The sequence below is a fragment of the Leucopleurus acutus genome (genome assembly GCF_964270905.1).
Source record: "Leucopleurus acutus genome assembly, chromosome: X".
In the NCBI taxonomy this organism is placed as follows: domain Eukaryota; kingdom Metazoa; phylum Chordata; class Mammalia; order Artiodactyla; family Delphinidae; genus Leucopleurus; species Leucopleurus acutus.
Window position 1 is genome coordinate 65,612,354 of NC_139148.1, and position 16,057 is coordinate 65,628,410.

The 16,057-nt window shown below is 37.8% G+C and overlaps 1 protein-coding gene across 1 annotated transcript in view; it reads left to right on the forward strand.

The window, feature by feature from the left end:
- Positions 1 to 16,057, forward strand: part of ATP7A (ATPase copper transporting alpha) — a 77,111-nt gene that overhangs the window by 59,998 nt on the left and 1,056 nt on the right. The window contains exons 14-21 of the mRNA XM_082865340.1: positions 1,348 to 1,542; positions 3,113 to 3,295; positions 5,001 to 5,217; positions 10,635 to 10,781; positions 12,002 to 12,144; positions 13,382 to 13,585; positions 14,106 to 14,223; positions 15,639 to 15,741. Coding sequence (XP_082721466.1) covers positions 1,348 to 1,542; positions 3,113 to 3,295; positions 5,001 to 5,217; positions 10,635 to 10,781; positions 12,002 to 12,144; positions 13,382 to 13,585; positions 14,106 to 14,223; positions 15,639 to 15,741 — 1,310 coding nt within the window. The remainder of the gene's footprint in view (positions 1 to 1,347; positions 1,543 to 3,112; positions 3,296 to 5,000; positions 5,218 to 10,634; positions 10,782 to 12,001; positions 12,145 to 13,381; positions 13,586 to 14,105; positions 14,224 to 15,638; positions 15,742 to 16,057) is intronic.

Below are 16,057 nucleotides of genomic sequence, written 5' to 3' on the forward strand. Positions count from 1 at the left end.
CAAGTGAGATTTTAATAATGCTCATCCAACATAACTTGCAGTTGTAAAAGTTAGATAAGATGATATATATTAGACACACTTTGTAATTTATTAAGTGCTTTATAAATATAATATTAGTGTCTGCTTTTCTCTAGTTCTATGATGTTCTCTAACGTATGGTGTCATAAAGTGGTAAAGTAGAGCTGGACTGTACCTCATGTTAGAGATAAAACCTTTAAGTCACTGAATTTCTCTTATCTTCAGTTTTGTCATCTGTAATATAGTGATAATAATACCTAAATTTCAGGGTTGGAATTAGTGTAGGTGAAAACATACACTTATGACATATATGAAAGCATAAGCTTAGATGTCTATGAAAATCCCTTCCAACTCTGTCTCTCTCTATATATATAACTCTTAGATGATCACTTAGTTTAAGTATTTGAGAACTTAGTAAGAACATAGCACTGTAAAACCATTATTACTAAGAAAGTCTTACTTTGTTGTGTTTCTTTTAAAAATGCCATGCTGTACACTGTTTCATGCTGTTTTTCCCTTCAATTAAAGAACAGGTAGAATCATAACATCTATGTATCTATTACATGATATGGTCATTAGTATAATATTAAAAAGTTTCTTTAAATGATTCATATTGGTTGAGTACTCATTGAACAAGAGGATTGCTGGGAAGTATTTTGGAACGTGTCTCCTTCAGGAATTTTTCTCATGAGTTCAGGGAGTCCTTAGGAGATTTCTCCTAATACTATCGATCATACTTAACCACAGAAGCAAATACTCAATGTCACTAAGAGCTTATACTACCAGATATACTCAGTTCACGTTGTTTTGTCCAAAAGAATTTTATTGAAATGTGGTGAAGCAACCTTTGCAAACTGGGTGATTTTTTTCATTGTCTTTAAAGAATAGTGTGAAAGACAGCTTTATGGTGTTAGTATACAGAAGTACAGAATTATTTTTGTTCAGGATCAAATATGTTGAGAATTGGGTCGTATGTTTGCAGCTATATTTGAAAGTCCCTAATAAAACACTTATTCTCTCAATATGGGGGGGGGGAGTTGACTTTTATTATGTTCCTTATATTCACTCCATAGTTTGTAACTCTGGAATCAGCAAAATTGAAATCTTGATTTTAGGACTGTAACTTGTTTACCAGTTATGTCAACAATATCTTATATTCATAAAAGAAAAAAAGTATTTTCTTACTAATAGCTAAAACATATGTTGGTAGCTAAGCAGGATTATGTGTGACTCCAAAATTTTGGTTTTATTTAAATAGAGTTAAGCTTTGTTCCTTTTGTTTTATCCAGCTCTGAATCAGTAATCAAAATTCATGCATTTCTTCTCAAGGGCTACAACAGAAGTATCTCCCGAACAGAAACAATAATACGCTTTGCTTTCCAAGCCTCAATCACAGTTCTGTGCATTGCATGCCCCTGTTCACTGGGATTGGCCACTCCAACTGCCGTGATGGTGGGTACAGGAGTAGGCGCTCAAAATGGCATACTAATCAAAGGTGGTGAGCCATTGGAGATGGCTCATAAGGTAAGATACTCCCCAGAACTAAGAGTTGTCTCATTCAAACTGGCAATAGCACCCGTATTGAAAAATAGAGTCTTAAATTATTTCTACATAGCCCATAAGCTGAGCCTCTTCTGGCACTGTCGTGAGGGTTGAGGTAGGAAAGGTGTCAGTTTGGTTCTGCTCTGGATTGGCCTTAGTTATATGAGACTTCTAAAACTACTCCAGACCTACTCTCTTTAGAGTAGACCCTGGTGTGGAAAACCTGGAGTCCTATCCCAGCTCAGATTAGACTGGTCTTTAGGGCAGGAAGACACCATAGATATTTGCTCAGGCAATTTGCCCAAGTCTATCAGGCTTCTAACCCGTTTGTGTGTGGCTCCATGTTTGTGCTGTTTGCCGTTAGATAGGGCTTGCTGTTCCTCTGCCTTTGCTGCCACCAGCTGACAGTTTGCAACTATGACTTGAGGAATATAATCCTGTCCCTGATCTCTCTCCTATTAGAATTTCCATCACAATCTCAATCAAGGCTATTTGACTTAAACTAAAACCATGTTCCTTCTAGTATGTTCTTATTATGAGGATATAAACTATAAAGAGATGCATGTAGTAAACACAGAACACAACTTAGAACAGATTTGGAACCTCATCTAGCCAGTGAATACAGGCTACTAATTTTTATAGTAATTTTAAATTTTGATATGATTTCAAACTTAAATAAAAGTTGAAAGAATAGTATAAAGAACTCCCATATACCCTTTACTGCAGATATGAAGCCCCTTTCCTAAGAACAAGGGCAGTCTCTTACATACCACAGTACAAAGATCAAAATCAAGAAGTTGATATTGATATAATACTCTTGTTTAATCTGTTGTCCATATTCCAGTTTCCTCAGCTGACTCCATAATCCTTTATAGCTGTTTTTAATTTCATCCAGAATCATGCTTTGTACTTAATTGTCATATCTCTTTTCATCTCAGTTCCTCCAGCTATTCATTTCTCAAGTTTCATTATCCGAGTTTACTGTGAGGTGACTGTTCTTTAGTTCCAGACTCTTCCTTTTTCCTACCTGGTCTGAGTTTCCCTCGTTGGTTCCCTGAGCTGTCTCTTCTCAGGGCAGGCTTCTCATCTAGACCCAATAAAGTCAAAGCAACCCAGAAGGTCTTATCTGGTGCACACTTCAACTTAATTACTTACTTATAATCATTTGCCTACTGCCCAGATTTCCCCTACAGATCTATTCATTAGTACTGAAAGCCTTTCTCTTTCCCTAGAAGCACTAGAGGCATCTCTTAATTACCTATTAACAGTCAACTCTTAACAAGTAGTTCTAGTTATTTAACATATGTCCACAGTACGTTGAACATTTGCAAGGGAGGGCTATTAGGTGTAACTAAGGATATTTCTTCCCTTTTTCTCCCTTCTTTTTATTCTCCCAAAGAGAGTTTATTTAGTCCAATTAAATCAGAGGTCAGCTTATTATGAAACAAGATAGTAATGTGTTTGTCAAAGTAAACCTTTTTCTCATTTCTGGAAAGCTGATACTAAGAATTATCAAGCCATATAGGTGCATTGTATTTTGATTTTCTTACAGGTAAAGGTAGTGGTATTTGATAAAACTGGAACCATAACCCATGGAACCCCAGTAGTGAATCAAGTAAAGGTTCTAGTGGAAAGTAACAGAATGTCATGCAATAAGATCCTGGCCATTGTGGGAACTGCTGAAAGTAACAGTGAACACCCTCTAGGAGCAGCAATAACCAAATACTGCAAGCAGGTACAATTTTTCCCTTGTTTATTCATGATTTACATATATATAGTTGGTATGAAGCTAGAGAGACTCATGTTTTCTCATTTTATTTTGTATGTCTTAATTTCTTCATGCAGGAAAGTATAAAGATAAAAACAAAAATTAACTATAACCCTACCACACAGATAACCCCAGTCAACTAAAAACTTAATATAGAAGTAATACATATTTATGGTAGGAAAATTCAGATAGTTCAGCATTATATAACGAAAAAGGAAAACCTCATTCCCTGCCCCCTTCCATAATTCCTCTCTCCAAAGTTTAACAAGTATTAACCTGTTAACAGTCTTTTTAAATAACAGCTTTATTGAGGTAAAATTCACATACCATAAAGTTCACCCTTGTAAAGTTACAATTCAATAATTTTTAGTATATTCACAAAAGTGTGCATCTGTTAACCATTTTTAGTTCATATACCAGCATTTATTATTTTTTAAACTTTACATAGAAAGGTGATACAATGACCAATCTTTGGTACCTTTTAAAAAGACTTTATTAAATGATTTTTCCATATCAGGACATATAGATCTGCCTCATTGTTTTTAATGACTATATTGTATTCTATTGTATGATTGGTTTTTTGGCCCTTACCGTGTACAGTTAACATCCTTGTCAGCTTTTGCACATTTATCTCTAATGTTCAATGCCTATCAATGCAACTGCTAGATCAAAGGATACATGCTGTTAAATTCTGATGAATATTACCAATGCTCAAATGACAAATATTATCAACACCCACACAAAAAGGTGTACCAGTTTATATTTTCACGAGAAGTTGAATGCCCATTTCCCCACATTCTCACCAACAGTTTATTTTTTCCAATTCAATAAGTAAAAAATATTTATTCATTGATGGTTTACTTTGCATTTTTTAATTATGAATAAGGTTGAGCATCTTTTCACATGTGTATTGGCCATTTGAATTTCTTTTTCTATACCCTGTTTGCTTGTATCCTTTGCCTATTTTTTCATAAGATTGTTTACCTTTTTCTCATTGATTTGTATAAGTTCTTTGTAAATTATCTCACATAGTTTTTCAGTTAGAACATGGCAGTTTCACCATTGGTGTTGCCATTTCTTTATTTGTTCTTTCCTTTTTACCTATTAACTATTACTGACCTGGCTTCTTTACACCCAAATCAAATAACAGAGAGGATGAAGATATAAAGAGACAGGAAACAGTGATGGTCACCAGAATTCTTTGGCTCACTAAGGACACAGAATCATACTAGAGAGACCCTCTGGTAACTGAAGGCCCTGTTCTTTGTTACCCTTTTCCCTGTACCGAATAGAAAATCTGACTTGAAAATAGAATTAAATATGTAACTTGTAATTCTCTACTGGAAAGGACAGAGAAAATTGATAAACCTTCCACATTTTCTTTCCTTAAAGTTGGTATAAATCTTATAAAGTGGGGTTTAAAATAAGTATTGTGAGGTTCTCCTCTAACTTTGAACATTATACGCAATGCTCTGTTCCTTCGTCCTTATCAAAAACCCACTGTCAAATAGGCAATGATAAGTGATAGTTTTATTCTAAACATTCAGAATTAACCAGGCATGTAGATTGTGTCTAAACATTTAGAATTAACCAGCAGTAATCTTTGATCTTGCTAATGAGGACCTTGGATTATTAGAACAGCAGAGGAAATCCTTCTGTTTCTATCCGTTAGGAGCTGGACACTGAAACCTTGGGTACCTGCATAGATTTCCAGGTTGTGCCAGGCTGTGGTATTAGCTGTAAAGTCACCAATATCGAAGGCTTGCTGCACAAGGATAACTGGAAGATAGAGGAAAATAATATTAAAAATGCATCCCTGGTTCAAATAGATACAAGTAATGAACAGTCATCAACTTCATCTTCCATGATTATTGATGCCCAGCTCTCAAGTAAGCTAATTTTCTTTGTAGTACCAATTATGGGACAGTTATGAACAGATGTCTAACTTTATAATCTGAACTGTTATATAAGAAACAAGATTGGTGTCATGGTTTCATTTTCGTAAATCAGTTTCACTGTAGGCCTTCTAATTATTTTACTCAGTTACTCAAGAACATTTTTCAGCTGTGCTCCTTGATTACAGTAGAGGGTGATAAAGTCTAGCCTTAGCTGATCTTCCATCTTTTAGTTCAGCTTTCTTTCTTTTATTTCTCACCACAGCTGCTCCAAACCTTTTGTATCCTTCACAAGCTCCTGTGGCCTTCCCCCTAGTTCCCTAAGTAAATTGTCCTGCTTATTTTTCACACAGAAATTTAAGGTTCTCAGACATGTGTTCTTTCAGGTTTTTTTTGCTCAGAATGTTTCCTTTTTCAGGGAAAGAAGTATCCCTCATCTTGCCTAATGAATCCCCTCATCTTTGCCCTAGATCCCACCCTCTCTTGATTCCTCAGGAACCTCATGCTCTGTTATGTCCCCTTGTTTCTTTTTTTTCCAACACACTGTCGTAGCTCCTTCTCCTAAACATATAAACATTTCTTCCATCAAAATCACTGTATTCCCATCTAGATTTTATCCTACCTTTCTTTTCCTTAATATCCAGGCTTCTAGAAAGAGTAGTCTAGGCTGGCTGAATTCACTTCTTCACTGCACAGTTTGGCTTCTGCCCCATCCATACTAGTGAAACTGTTTTAAGTCCACTGGTGATCTCATTTAGTCCCCTCTCCAGTGGTCTTTTTTTTTTTTTTTTTTTGCGATAAGTGGGCCTTTCACTGTTCTGGCCTGGCTCATGAGCCTAGCTGCTCCGCGGCATGTGGGATCTTCCCGGACTGGGGCATGAACCCGTGTCCCCTGCATCGGCAGGTGGACTCTCAACCACTGCGCCACCAGGGAAGCCCTCCAGTGGTCACTTTTCAGTCTTCATTGCTGTATGACCTCGCTAAGGCATTTGACAATGTTGACCATTTCTTCTTTCCTAAGATGTTTTTCTCCCTTGATTCCGTGACCCTGCTTTCTCTAGATTCTCCTCTCACTTACCTGGCTGTTCTTTCTAATCCTCTTCTGATTCCTCTTTTCTCCTGGCTCTCACATGTTGGGTGTCCTCAGAGTTTTGTTCTTTGTCTTTTGTTCATTTTACATACTCTCTCTGTACAGTCTTTTTTTAAAAATTTTATTTATTTTTTGGCTGTGTTGGGTCTTTGTTGCTGTGCACTGGCTTTCTCTAGTTGCAGCAACAGGGGGCTACTCTTTGTTGTGGTACACAGGCTTCTCATTGCGGTGGCTTCTCTTTGCTGCAGAGCACGGGCTCTAGGCATGTGAGCTTCAGTAGTGTGGCTTGCGGGCTCCAGAGGGCAGGCTCAGTAGTTATGGCGCACGGGCTTAGTTGCTCCATGGCCTGTGGGATCTTCCCGGACCACGGCTCGAACCCATGTCCCCTGCATTGGCAGGTGGATTCCCAACCACTGCGCCACCAGGGAAGTCCTCTCTGTACAGTCTTGTTCATGCTTATCACTTATTCTACCACCTGTAGGTTTCCACTGCTCCTCTAAAATCCATATCTGCAGCCAAGGCCAGTTTCCCGAGTTTCCTGTTGGTCTATCCATCTGACCAAAAACATGCTATACATACCTAAGTGTGCCAGGAACCCCCCTACCCATCTGTGCTTGAGTAATTTTTCTAACATGCAAACCTGAGTATATCACTTTCTGACTAATACCTTTTATTGCAGTGGTTTATAACCTATTTTTGAATCATGAACCTTTGGAGGAAGGTGGTAAAAGCTATGCCCACCACTCAGAAAACTTCTGTTTTGGACGTTTGTATGTATCCAAAAGCCCCTCCATGGAAATCTGTTAAGGACCCTGGCTTTACAGGCTCTCCATCTCCGACAGGACAGAGTCCAGTCTCTGTGGATTTTGTTCAAGATCTGTTCCCCATGATACATCTCCTGCCTGCCTGCACCACCCTTTTTCCACTGTCTTTTTCCACTGTCACCCACGTACACTGTGTTTTGTCCATATGGAACTACTTAGAGTTTCTCCTTACATCGTGTCATTTCATGCTCATTAGATCACCTCATTTGCTATTTTCTCATCTTTGAAGACTTAGCTCACATCTCTCTTTAGTGAAGCCTTCACTGACTGACATACATAGGCAGAGATATTTGCTCTTCTTTTTTAGTCATAACTGTACTTAATCTCTAGATGTGCTAGGCACGCTGCATGAGAATTCTTTATTTGCCTGCCTGTTTCTACTAAACTGTGATTTTTTTATTATCTGTCTGTGAACTCACAGTATCAAGCACACTGACACACAGTAATTTCATTCACCTGACAGGTTTTATTAAGCACTGTTCAAGACACTAAAGAATGAGCAGTGAGCAGAATAGACAAAGTCCCTATGTCATGGAGTTTACATTCCTGGTGGGAGAACACAAGACAGTGAGCAAATAAATAAGCAAATATAGTCTGTCTGATGGAGATAGTGCTGTGAAGAAAATGAAGAAGGGCAAGAGATATAAGGAATGCTGGGAGTAGCAGGTCCTGTTGATATAGGCTGGTCAGGGTAGGCCTCATTGAGAAGATGGTGTTTGAGCAGAAACCTGAGGAGGGGGAGGGAAAAAGTTATGTGAATATCTGTGATGAGAGCATTCCAGGAAGGAGGAATGTTAAGTACAAAAGCCTTGAGTCAGGAGTGTGCTTGACTAGTTTAAGGAATAAAGTGACCAGAACAGAGTAAATGAATGGGAAGGAGGTAAGGGATGAGGTAAGGACATTGAAAGGACTTTGGTTTTTACCCTGAGATGGAAAGCCGTTGGAGAGTTTTGAGCATAGGAATGACAGAATCTGACTTAATGTTTAAAAAGTATTATTTGGGCTGCTCTGGGAAAAATACACTGTTGCAGGGGGTAGGGGGAAGGGCAGAAGCAGGGAGATAAGTTAGTGGGCTATTGCCATAATCCAGGTGAAAGATAATGGTGGCTTGGACCAGTGTAATAACAGCAGAGGCCGTTAAGAAGTGGTCAAATTCTGGACATATCTTTTTTTTTTTTGGCTGCGTGACATGTCTTGTGGGATTTTAGTCCCTGACCAGGAATCGAACCCGTGCTCCCTGCAACAGAAGCTTGGAGTCCTAACCACTGGACCACCAGGGAATTCCCCTGGATGTGAGCTGGCTGACAGATCTCACAGATTGGAAATGGGGAATTAGGCCAAAGTTTGTGGCCTAAGCAATTTAGAAGGATGGAGTTACCATTTAAACAAGATGGAGAAGGTCACAGGAGGGGCAATATTGAGGAAAAGTGATCAAGAGATCAGTTTTTGATATGTTAAGTTTGAGTGCCTGTTAGGTATTCAAGTGGAGATGTCGTATAAATGGAACTATCAAGGAGGCAGGTGGCTGCACAAGTCTGGAGTTCCAAGGAAACAAACTGGGTTGGAGATGTAGACTTGGGAGTCATCCACTTATAGATCTGTGCTGGCCAATATGGTAGCCACTAGTTACGTGTGACTATTTAAATTTAAATTAATTAAAATTTAATTTAATTTAAAATTCAGCCCTTCAGCCATACTAGTCACATTTCAGTGCTCAATAGCCTCATGTTGTTAGTGGCTACTGTATTAAACAGAGCAGATGTACAACATTTCCATCATCACAGAAAGTTCTGTTGGACAGCGCTGATATAGATGGTATTTAAAGCCATGAGACTGGATAAAATCATCAAGGAGTTGGGAATTCCCTTGTGGTCCAGTGGTTAGGGCTTGGCGCTTTCACTGCCATGGGGCTGGGTTCCATCCCTGGTCGAGGAACTAAGCTACCACAAGCCGCGAGGTGCGGCCAAAAGAAAAAAAAATCATCAAGGAGTGAGAGTAGATAGAGGGGGAATGAGATTAAACCTGAAGAGGTTTAAGGACTGAGCCCTGCAACACTACAAATTAAGAGGTCAGGGAGATGAGGAAGGATCAGCAAAGAAGACAGAAGAAGTGGTGAGTGAGGAGGTAGCTCATAAGAATGTGGTGATCTAGAAGCCAAATGAAGAAAGTATTTCAAGGCGGGAATGATCAGCTGTGTTAAAATGCTACTAATAGGGCAAGTAAGATGAGGATGAAGAATTACCCATTAGATTTATTAAAGATCACTGGTGTACTGTATGAACAATTCTTTGGAGTAACAGAGACAAAAGCTGTATTTGAGTGGGTTCACAAGAGAATGGGAAGGTATGAATTGGAGGGCAGCCGATAGAGACAACACTTTTGAGAAGTTTTGCTATGAACAGAAGCAGAGAAATGGGGTAGTAGCTAGAGAGGTAAATGAGATCAAGAGAGGGTTGTTTCATTTTCTTTTTTAAAGATAGGACTATGTACAGCAGAAGTAGAAAATATGATTATGCAAGAGAGAGAGGGGAGAATTGTTGGAGAGACGTTCTAAAATAGGCAAAGGGGGACTTCCCTGGTGGGCCAGTGGTTAAGACTCCGCACTCCCGATGCAGGGGGCCTGGGCTCGATCCCTGGTCAGGGAACTAGATCCTGCATGCTGCAACTAAAGATTCTGCGTGCTGCAACGAAGATCCTGTGTGCTGCAACTAAGACCCGGCACAGCCGAATAAATAAATATAAAATAGGCAAAGGAGGGGGATCTAGTACACAAGTGGAGAAGTTGCCCTTAAATAGGAGTAGGGGCCATTTATAATAACAGAAGAGAGGCTAGATCAGTATGTACACAGGCACAGGCAGTTGGGTAGATGTGGCAATAAGAGCTTGTGGAAGTTCTCTTCTGATTGCTTTTATTTTCTTCCTGAAGTAAGAAGCAGAGTCATCATCTGGTATGAGAATGGGAGAAGAGAAGGTATAAAGTAGCCATCTAGAAGGAATGGAGAATGAATGGACTAGGGAAATGTAGTAGAATAGCCAGGCATCACTAAGGGCCCACTTAAAGTTAGTGGTCACACGTTTAAAATGAGACATCAGTATGGTTGTGTGTTCTTGTCCAACACTGATGGTTGTACTGATGCACAATAAATATTTTTAATTTAATTCAGTTGCTATGGAAGATCATAAGGAAGGGTCACATGGAAAGCGTCACCAAGAAAGTAACGTTTGAAATGGCTCTTAAAGAATATATATGATGCAGTTTGGTATTTGAAGAGGGGGGATGAGGACCTCCAGGTGGTCCTCACTCCTCATGTGCAAAGGCCCAGAGGCATGGAAGAGCAGAGTATGTTCCTTGAACATTTGGAAATCACTGTTGTAGGCTGTTTTCTACCAAAAAACCAACGTAGTGACTGTACAAGATTAGAGAGGAAGACTGTCCCTAAAGGGTTGTTATAAATATTAAACAAGTTCACTAAATGTCATTTCTGTACTTTCTTCAGATGCTCTTAATGCTCAGCAGTACAAAGTTCTTATTGGTAACCGGGAGTGGATGATTAGAAATGGTCTTGTCATTAATAACGATGTAAACGATTCCATGACTGAACATGAGAGAAAAGGTCGGACTGCTGTATTGGTAGCAGTTGATGGTAAGGTTTTCCTTAAGTACACTATGACTCAGTGTCATGATTTCACTTGTTTTCTGTGTATTTTTGAGAGACATCTGAACTATGAGGGTTATTCAAAAGCAGCCTGAATGCAAAGTAAAAATGTCAGCAATACATAATTGTTACTGATTAATTTAAAATTCTCTTGCATTTGCCTGGCTTTGTTATTTTCCTCCGTAGCCTGTGGTTTTAAAAAAAGCTAATCAAGGATTTTTTTTAAACCTAAAAATAACATTATAGCAAAGTAAAAGAATATTCATAATCTCATCATCTAAACACAATGTCAGTTTTAATTGACATTTCTGGATATATATTCATACACATCACACAGAATTACAATATTAGTACATATACTGTTTATAAATGGGTGCATTTTATTGTATGTAAATTTTACCTCAAAGTTGAATAAAAATTTAAAATTCCTTGTACACATACTGTTTTATTTTGTCTTATTTTATTTAATAGTAAATATTTCCAATCGTATTTTAATGTGGCACCATTTGTCATACTTATACACTATGACTAACTTAATCATTCCCCTGTTGGAAATTTAAGCTACTCCTAATATTTTATTGTTGTAAGTAACACCACAGTAAACATCTTTGAGGTTTTAGGTATTTTGTTAAATTATTTCTTAGGGTACATTTCTAGCTGTGAGATTAATTAGTCAACATTTATAATCCTTGCTAAGTATGAAGGCATTATCTTACTATGGCCTTTTTAGGCCCAGGAAGAAGCAGAAAATACCATTTATTTTTGTTTTTAAAATAGCTACTTGTAGTGATTTTTTCCCAGTATAAAATGCCAGTTTTGTTTCCATCCACCCCTTCACCTTAAAAAGGGTGAAGTATGAGTTTTCAGTTTCATTTGCCTTTAAATTAGCTAAAGTGTTTGGGGCTATTGGCCAATACTTCTCTAAAGAAAGAAAATAAGTATTTTAGTATCCAGTAAAGTCTCTTCAGTTTCCTATCATTACCTTCATTAGTAAGCCCTACCTCACTCTGAAATTTTCACAACCAAGTATGGAGGCTTGTTGCAGGGTTTGTGGTATAAAGTCTATGTGGTCTTGGAGATATTTTGAGTTAAGCCAAGTCCTGAACAACTTCACTTAACAAAATTCATTTCTTTCTGAAATTTTAAGTCAGAATATTATTCTGCTTTCACCATATTCCAAATTCTATCTTCTGGTGCTCCTATATTAGATGAGCTGTGCGGCTTGGTAGCTATTGCTGATACAGTGAAGCCTGAAGCAGAACTGGCAGTCCATATTCTGAAATCTATGGGCTTAGAAGTAGTTCTGATGACTGGAGACAACAGTAAAACAGCTAGATCTATTGCTTCTCAGGTAATGGGTTTACTTAGTTGTTGGGGTGGGAGTATGTGGTAACTTCTCATTCTTCACATACATTTCCTTTCTTGCCTTCAGCTGCTAAAGAAGTAATTTAACTATTATTTTCATTATCCCCGAGTAGCCATATCTGGTTCCTTAAAGAAAAATTGGCATACTATGCAGGAAGGACTTTGGGTTTTGTCTGGAACTGTTATAAGTAAAAAGCTATTTGCTTAGTTCATGGGATGCTTGAGTGACATTGTACACAGTTTCTGTTGATGCTTCCTTTGAAATGTTGCTGATAGTCTCCACCGGTGCTGCCAGCCTAAGCCAGGCTCTCATCCTCTCATGCCTAAAGTACAGCAGTAGCTCCACGCACGTTCCTCTCTAGTCCATCCTGGATACCACTGATAGAACCATCTTCCATAGCATTCTTCTGCTACTCACCCCCACATTTGCCTTCCCTCTAAAACTTTTCTCATATTAGGCTTTTCTATTTTGCAATGCCTTCTCCCGTCTTCTATTAAATAATAAAGGTAATATATAAATACATTCTTGTATAAAAAATACAGAAGGCTGTAAAGTAGAACGTTTAAGTCACCATTTTCCCAAGCCTCCCTGTCCAGCCCTACCCCCTTACACTTTTTCATATGGTTATATGTTCATATACAGATGTATAATTCTGGTACTTTGAACATAAATTGGATCATTTTTGTACAACTTGTTCAGCAGTTTGCTTTCTTTCAGATAGCAATATATATGCCTTGGAGCTTTGTCCATGTCTGAACATATAAACTTATTTCATTCTTTCTACATCATTGCATTGAATTCCATAGTACGAATGCGTCACAATGTACTTAACCATTCCTATAATAAAAAAAATAATTTATGTGGTTTTGAAAATTTTGTTTTACAAATAAGGCAGTAATATACATCCTTGGACATACTTATTTTTATACATGTACAGGTATGTCCAAAATATAGCTAGGGGTGGAATTGCTGAACCAAATGACATGCACACTTTGATAGATGCTGCCAAGTACCCTCCAAAAAGACAGTACCAACTTACACGCCCACCAACAGTATATAAGAGAGCTCATTTCCCCATATCCTTACTATCCCTGGATATTATTAGTCTCTTACAATTTGGACATTTGGTAGGTGGAAACTGATGGCTCATCATTGCCGAGTTATATTTCAGGTACTCAGTAATATTTCTTGAAATGAATGGAGTTTATTTTTGCCCATGTAGGTTGGCATTACTAAGGTGTTTGCTGAAGTTCTACCTTCCCACAAGGTTGCTAAGGTGAAGCAACTCCAAGAGGAGGGGAACCGGGTAGCAATGGTAGGAGATGGAATCAATGACTCCCCAGCTCTGGCGATGGCTAATGTTGGAATTGCCATTGGCACAGGCACAGATGTAGCCATTGAAGCAGCCGATGTGGTTTTGATACGGGTAAGTCCTATGGTCTGACCTTTGAGGAGTGTGAGACTGCTCTACATGGTCAGGGATAGTGTCGTATATTGAACAAAATGATTGTGCCCTTCGAATTCCCATGCTCCTAGCCATTGAGACTGGGAGAGTTCAAGATGGAAGTATGAGAAGTCTTAGTAATTACTTCCAGACTTTCTCATTTCAGCGAAGCAAATGAGAATGACAAGCTTCTAAAGTGAAGCATTAGATTTGGGAATATACGTATGATACTCTTATCTTCAACAAATACTTGCTGAGGTTATTTTAGTGGGATTTAGTCCCTGTACCAGCATACAACCCTAAAAGTATTTTCAGAACCCTGAGAAAAATTCCTGAAAACCCCCTTCCAAGACAGCCTCAAATTTTTAGCAATATCTCACATTTGTAGTTAATTCACATATTACCGTAAGGTACACATCATCTTCGGTATACACAGTATCAAATACAAGTTACTGGTCAAGTTACAGTCTCTTGCTAATATCACAAATATTTCTGTTCTCAGAATGATCTTCTGGATGTAGTGGCAAGTATTGATTTATCAAGGAAGACAGTCAAGAGGATTCGGATAAATTTTGTCTTTGCTCTAATTTATAATCTGGTTGGAATTCCCATAGCTGCTGGTATGTGACAGTTAAGTTGTATTGCTTTTTTCATGAAGTCATTAGAGGCCTACCGTATTGGAAGTTTTAGTCTTCTTATTATTAGTTTTGAGCTCAGTTTTGTATGTAGCCTGCTGGTATGGTGAGAGGTAATATTAAAATCAATAATTTAAATTTTCAGCATGTTCATTATGGCCTAGAATGTATAAGCCTTCTGATAGGTTTATTTTATTTTTACCTTATTTTTACCTTCAACTTTGTATTTTGAAATTTTCAAATGTACATAAACAAGGAGAAAAATGATACAATAAAACAAAATACCCTTCACCGAAATTCACCAGTTAATAATATTTTGCCACATTGCTTCATCTTTTTCTCCATATACTCTCACACACGTACGTACTTATTTGCTTACTCATTTAGTTTTTGCTGAAGAGAATAAATTTAGCTTTAATCTCACTACCCGAATACAACTACTGTTGGTATTTTAGTATACATCTTTCTGGTCTTTTTTAGTCTGTATTGGTTTTTGTCTTGTTTCATTGTTGTAATTATAGCATGCAGAGAATTTTCTTAATGTTCTAATAGCCAACAGTTTTTTTTAAAGTTTGGGAACCAGATGTGAGAAAGACAGAGAGAGAAATTGAACAAAGGAATACGACCAAGAAAAGGCAGTTTAGAATTATTTAATAAGCATCCGATCATCCCCATTACTTAGGGGCTTGGTAGATGTTAGTATTAGTAATAACATAAGAAAAATAGTTATCACTTTCTTCTTGTTCTCTCTGGTTTTAAAGCCAAAGAAGGACATGAGATAACATGAGAACAATTACAAAACTGTTTATCAACAGGGACACACAGATGGAGAGACAAAGAGTAAAAGAACAAAGTCCAGAGAGATTAATTCATGGAGCAAGTTATTTTTAAAAAATTATACAAGTAATATACGGTCACTGTATAAAAAGTAGAAAAAATACAGATAAGCACATAAAAATTACAAGTACAGTAAGTCTATCTCATCCCCATCATATGCACAAATTTTAAAATGTCTGTCAAAACCAAGTGTGGATGAGTTTGTAGAATATGAACTCTCATACACTATTGGAGGGTTTGTGATCTGGTACAGCCACTTTGGAGAGCAACTGAGAAATATCTACCTAAAGTTGAAGGTGTGCCTATGTTATAATCTAGCTGTTTCACCTCTAGGTATATACCCTAGGGAAATTCTCAAGCACATGCACAGGGCGGCATGTACAAGAATGTTCACAGCAACACTCTATTAGTGAAAAATTGGCAATGACATAAATCTCTACCAACAGGAGGATAAATTGCTGAATAAATATCAAAGAAGGAAATTATTTGTATATATGTATTAGGAACACAGTGGTAATCTGTTTAGTACTGTTTGGTCTAACTAATCCAAAATTGTTTTCTAGGAGTTTTTATGCCCATTGGTTTGGTTTTGCAGCCCTGGATGGGATCTGCTGCAATGGCTGCTTCATCTGTTTCAGTAGTACTTTCTTCACTCCTCCTTAAACTGTAAGTATGATAGCTCGCTCACGCTTCTCACCCACAGTCAGTCTTGCTAGGTTTTATTCTTGTATTGGTCAATGATAAGCCCAAACTGTTCTTAATAATAAATGTTAACTACATAATTATCACCTTATGTAGTATATACAGAGCAACCACAAGCACTGAGTGGGGTAAAATCTAGTACACTGGCTCTCAGAAGTAGGATTTCTGATCATGTGACCTCACACAACTCCTTTTGACCACCTTTATACATTTCAAACCAGGTTAATCTCTTTTCATTTTTGAATGTAACAAGCAGATAGTTCGCGTTTGATTATTTCAA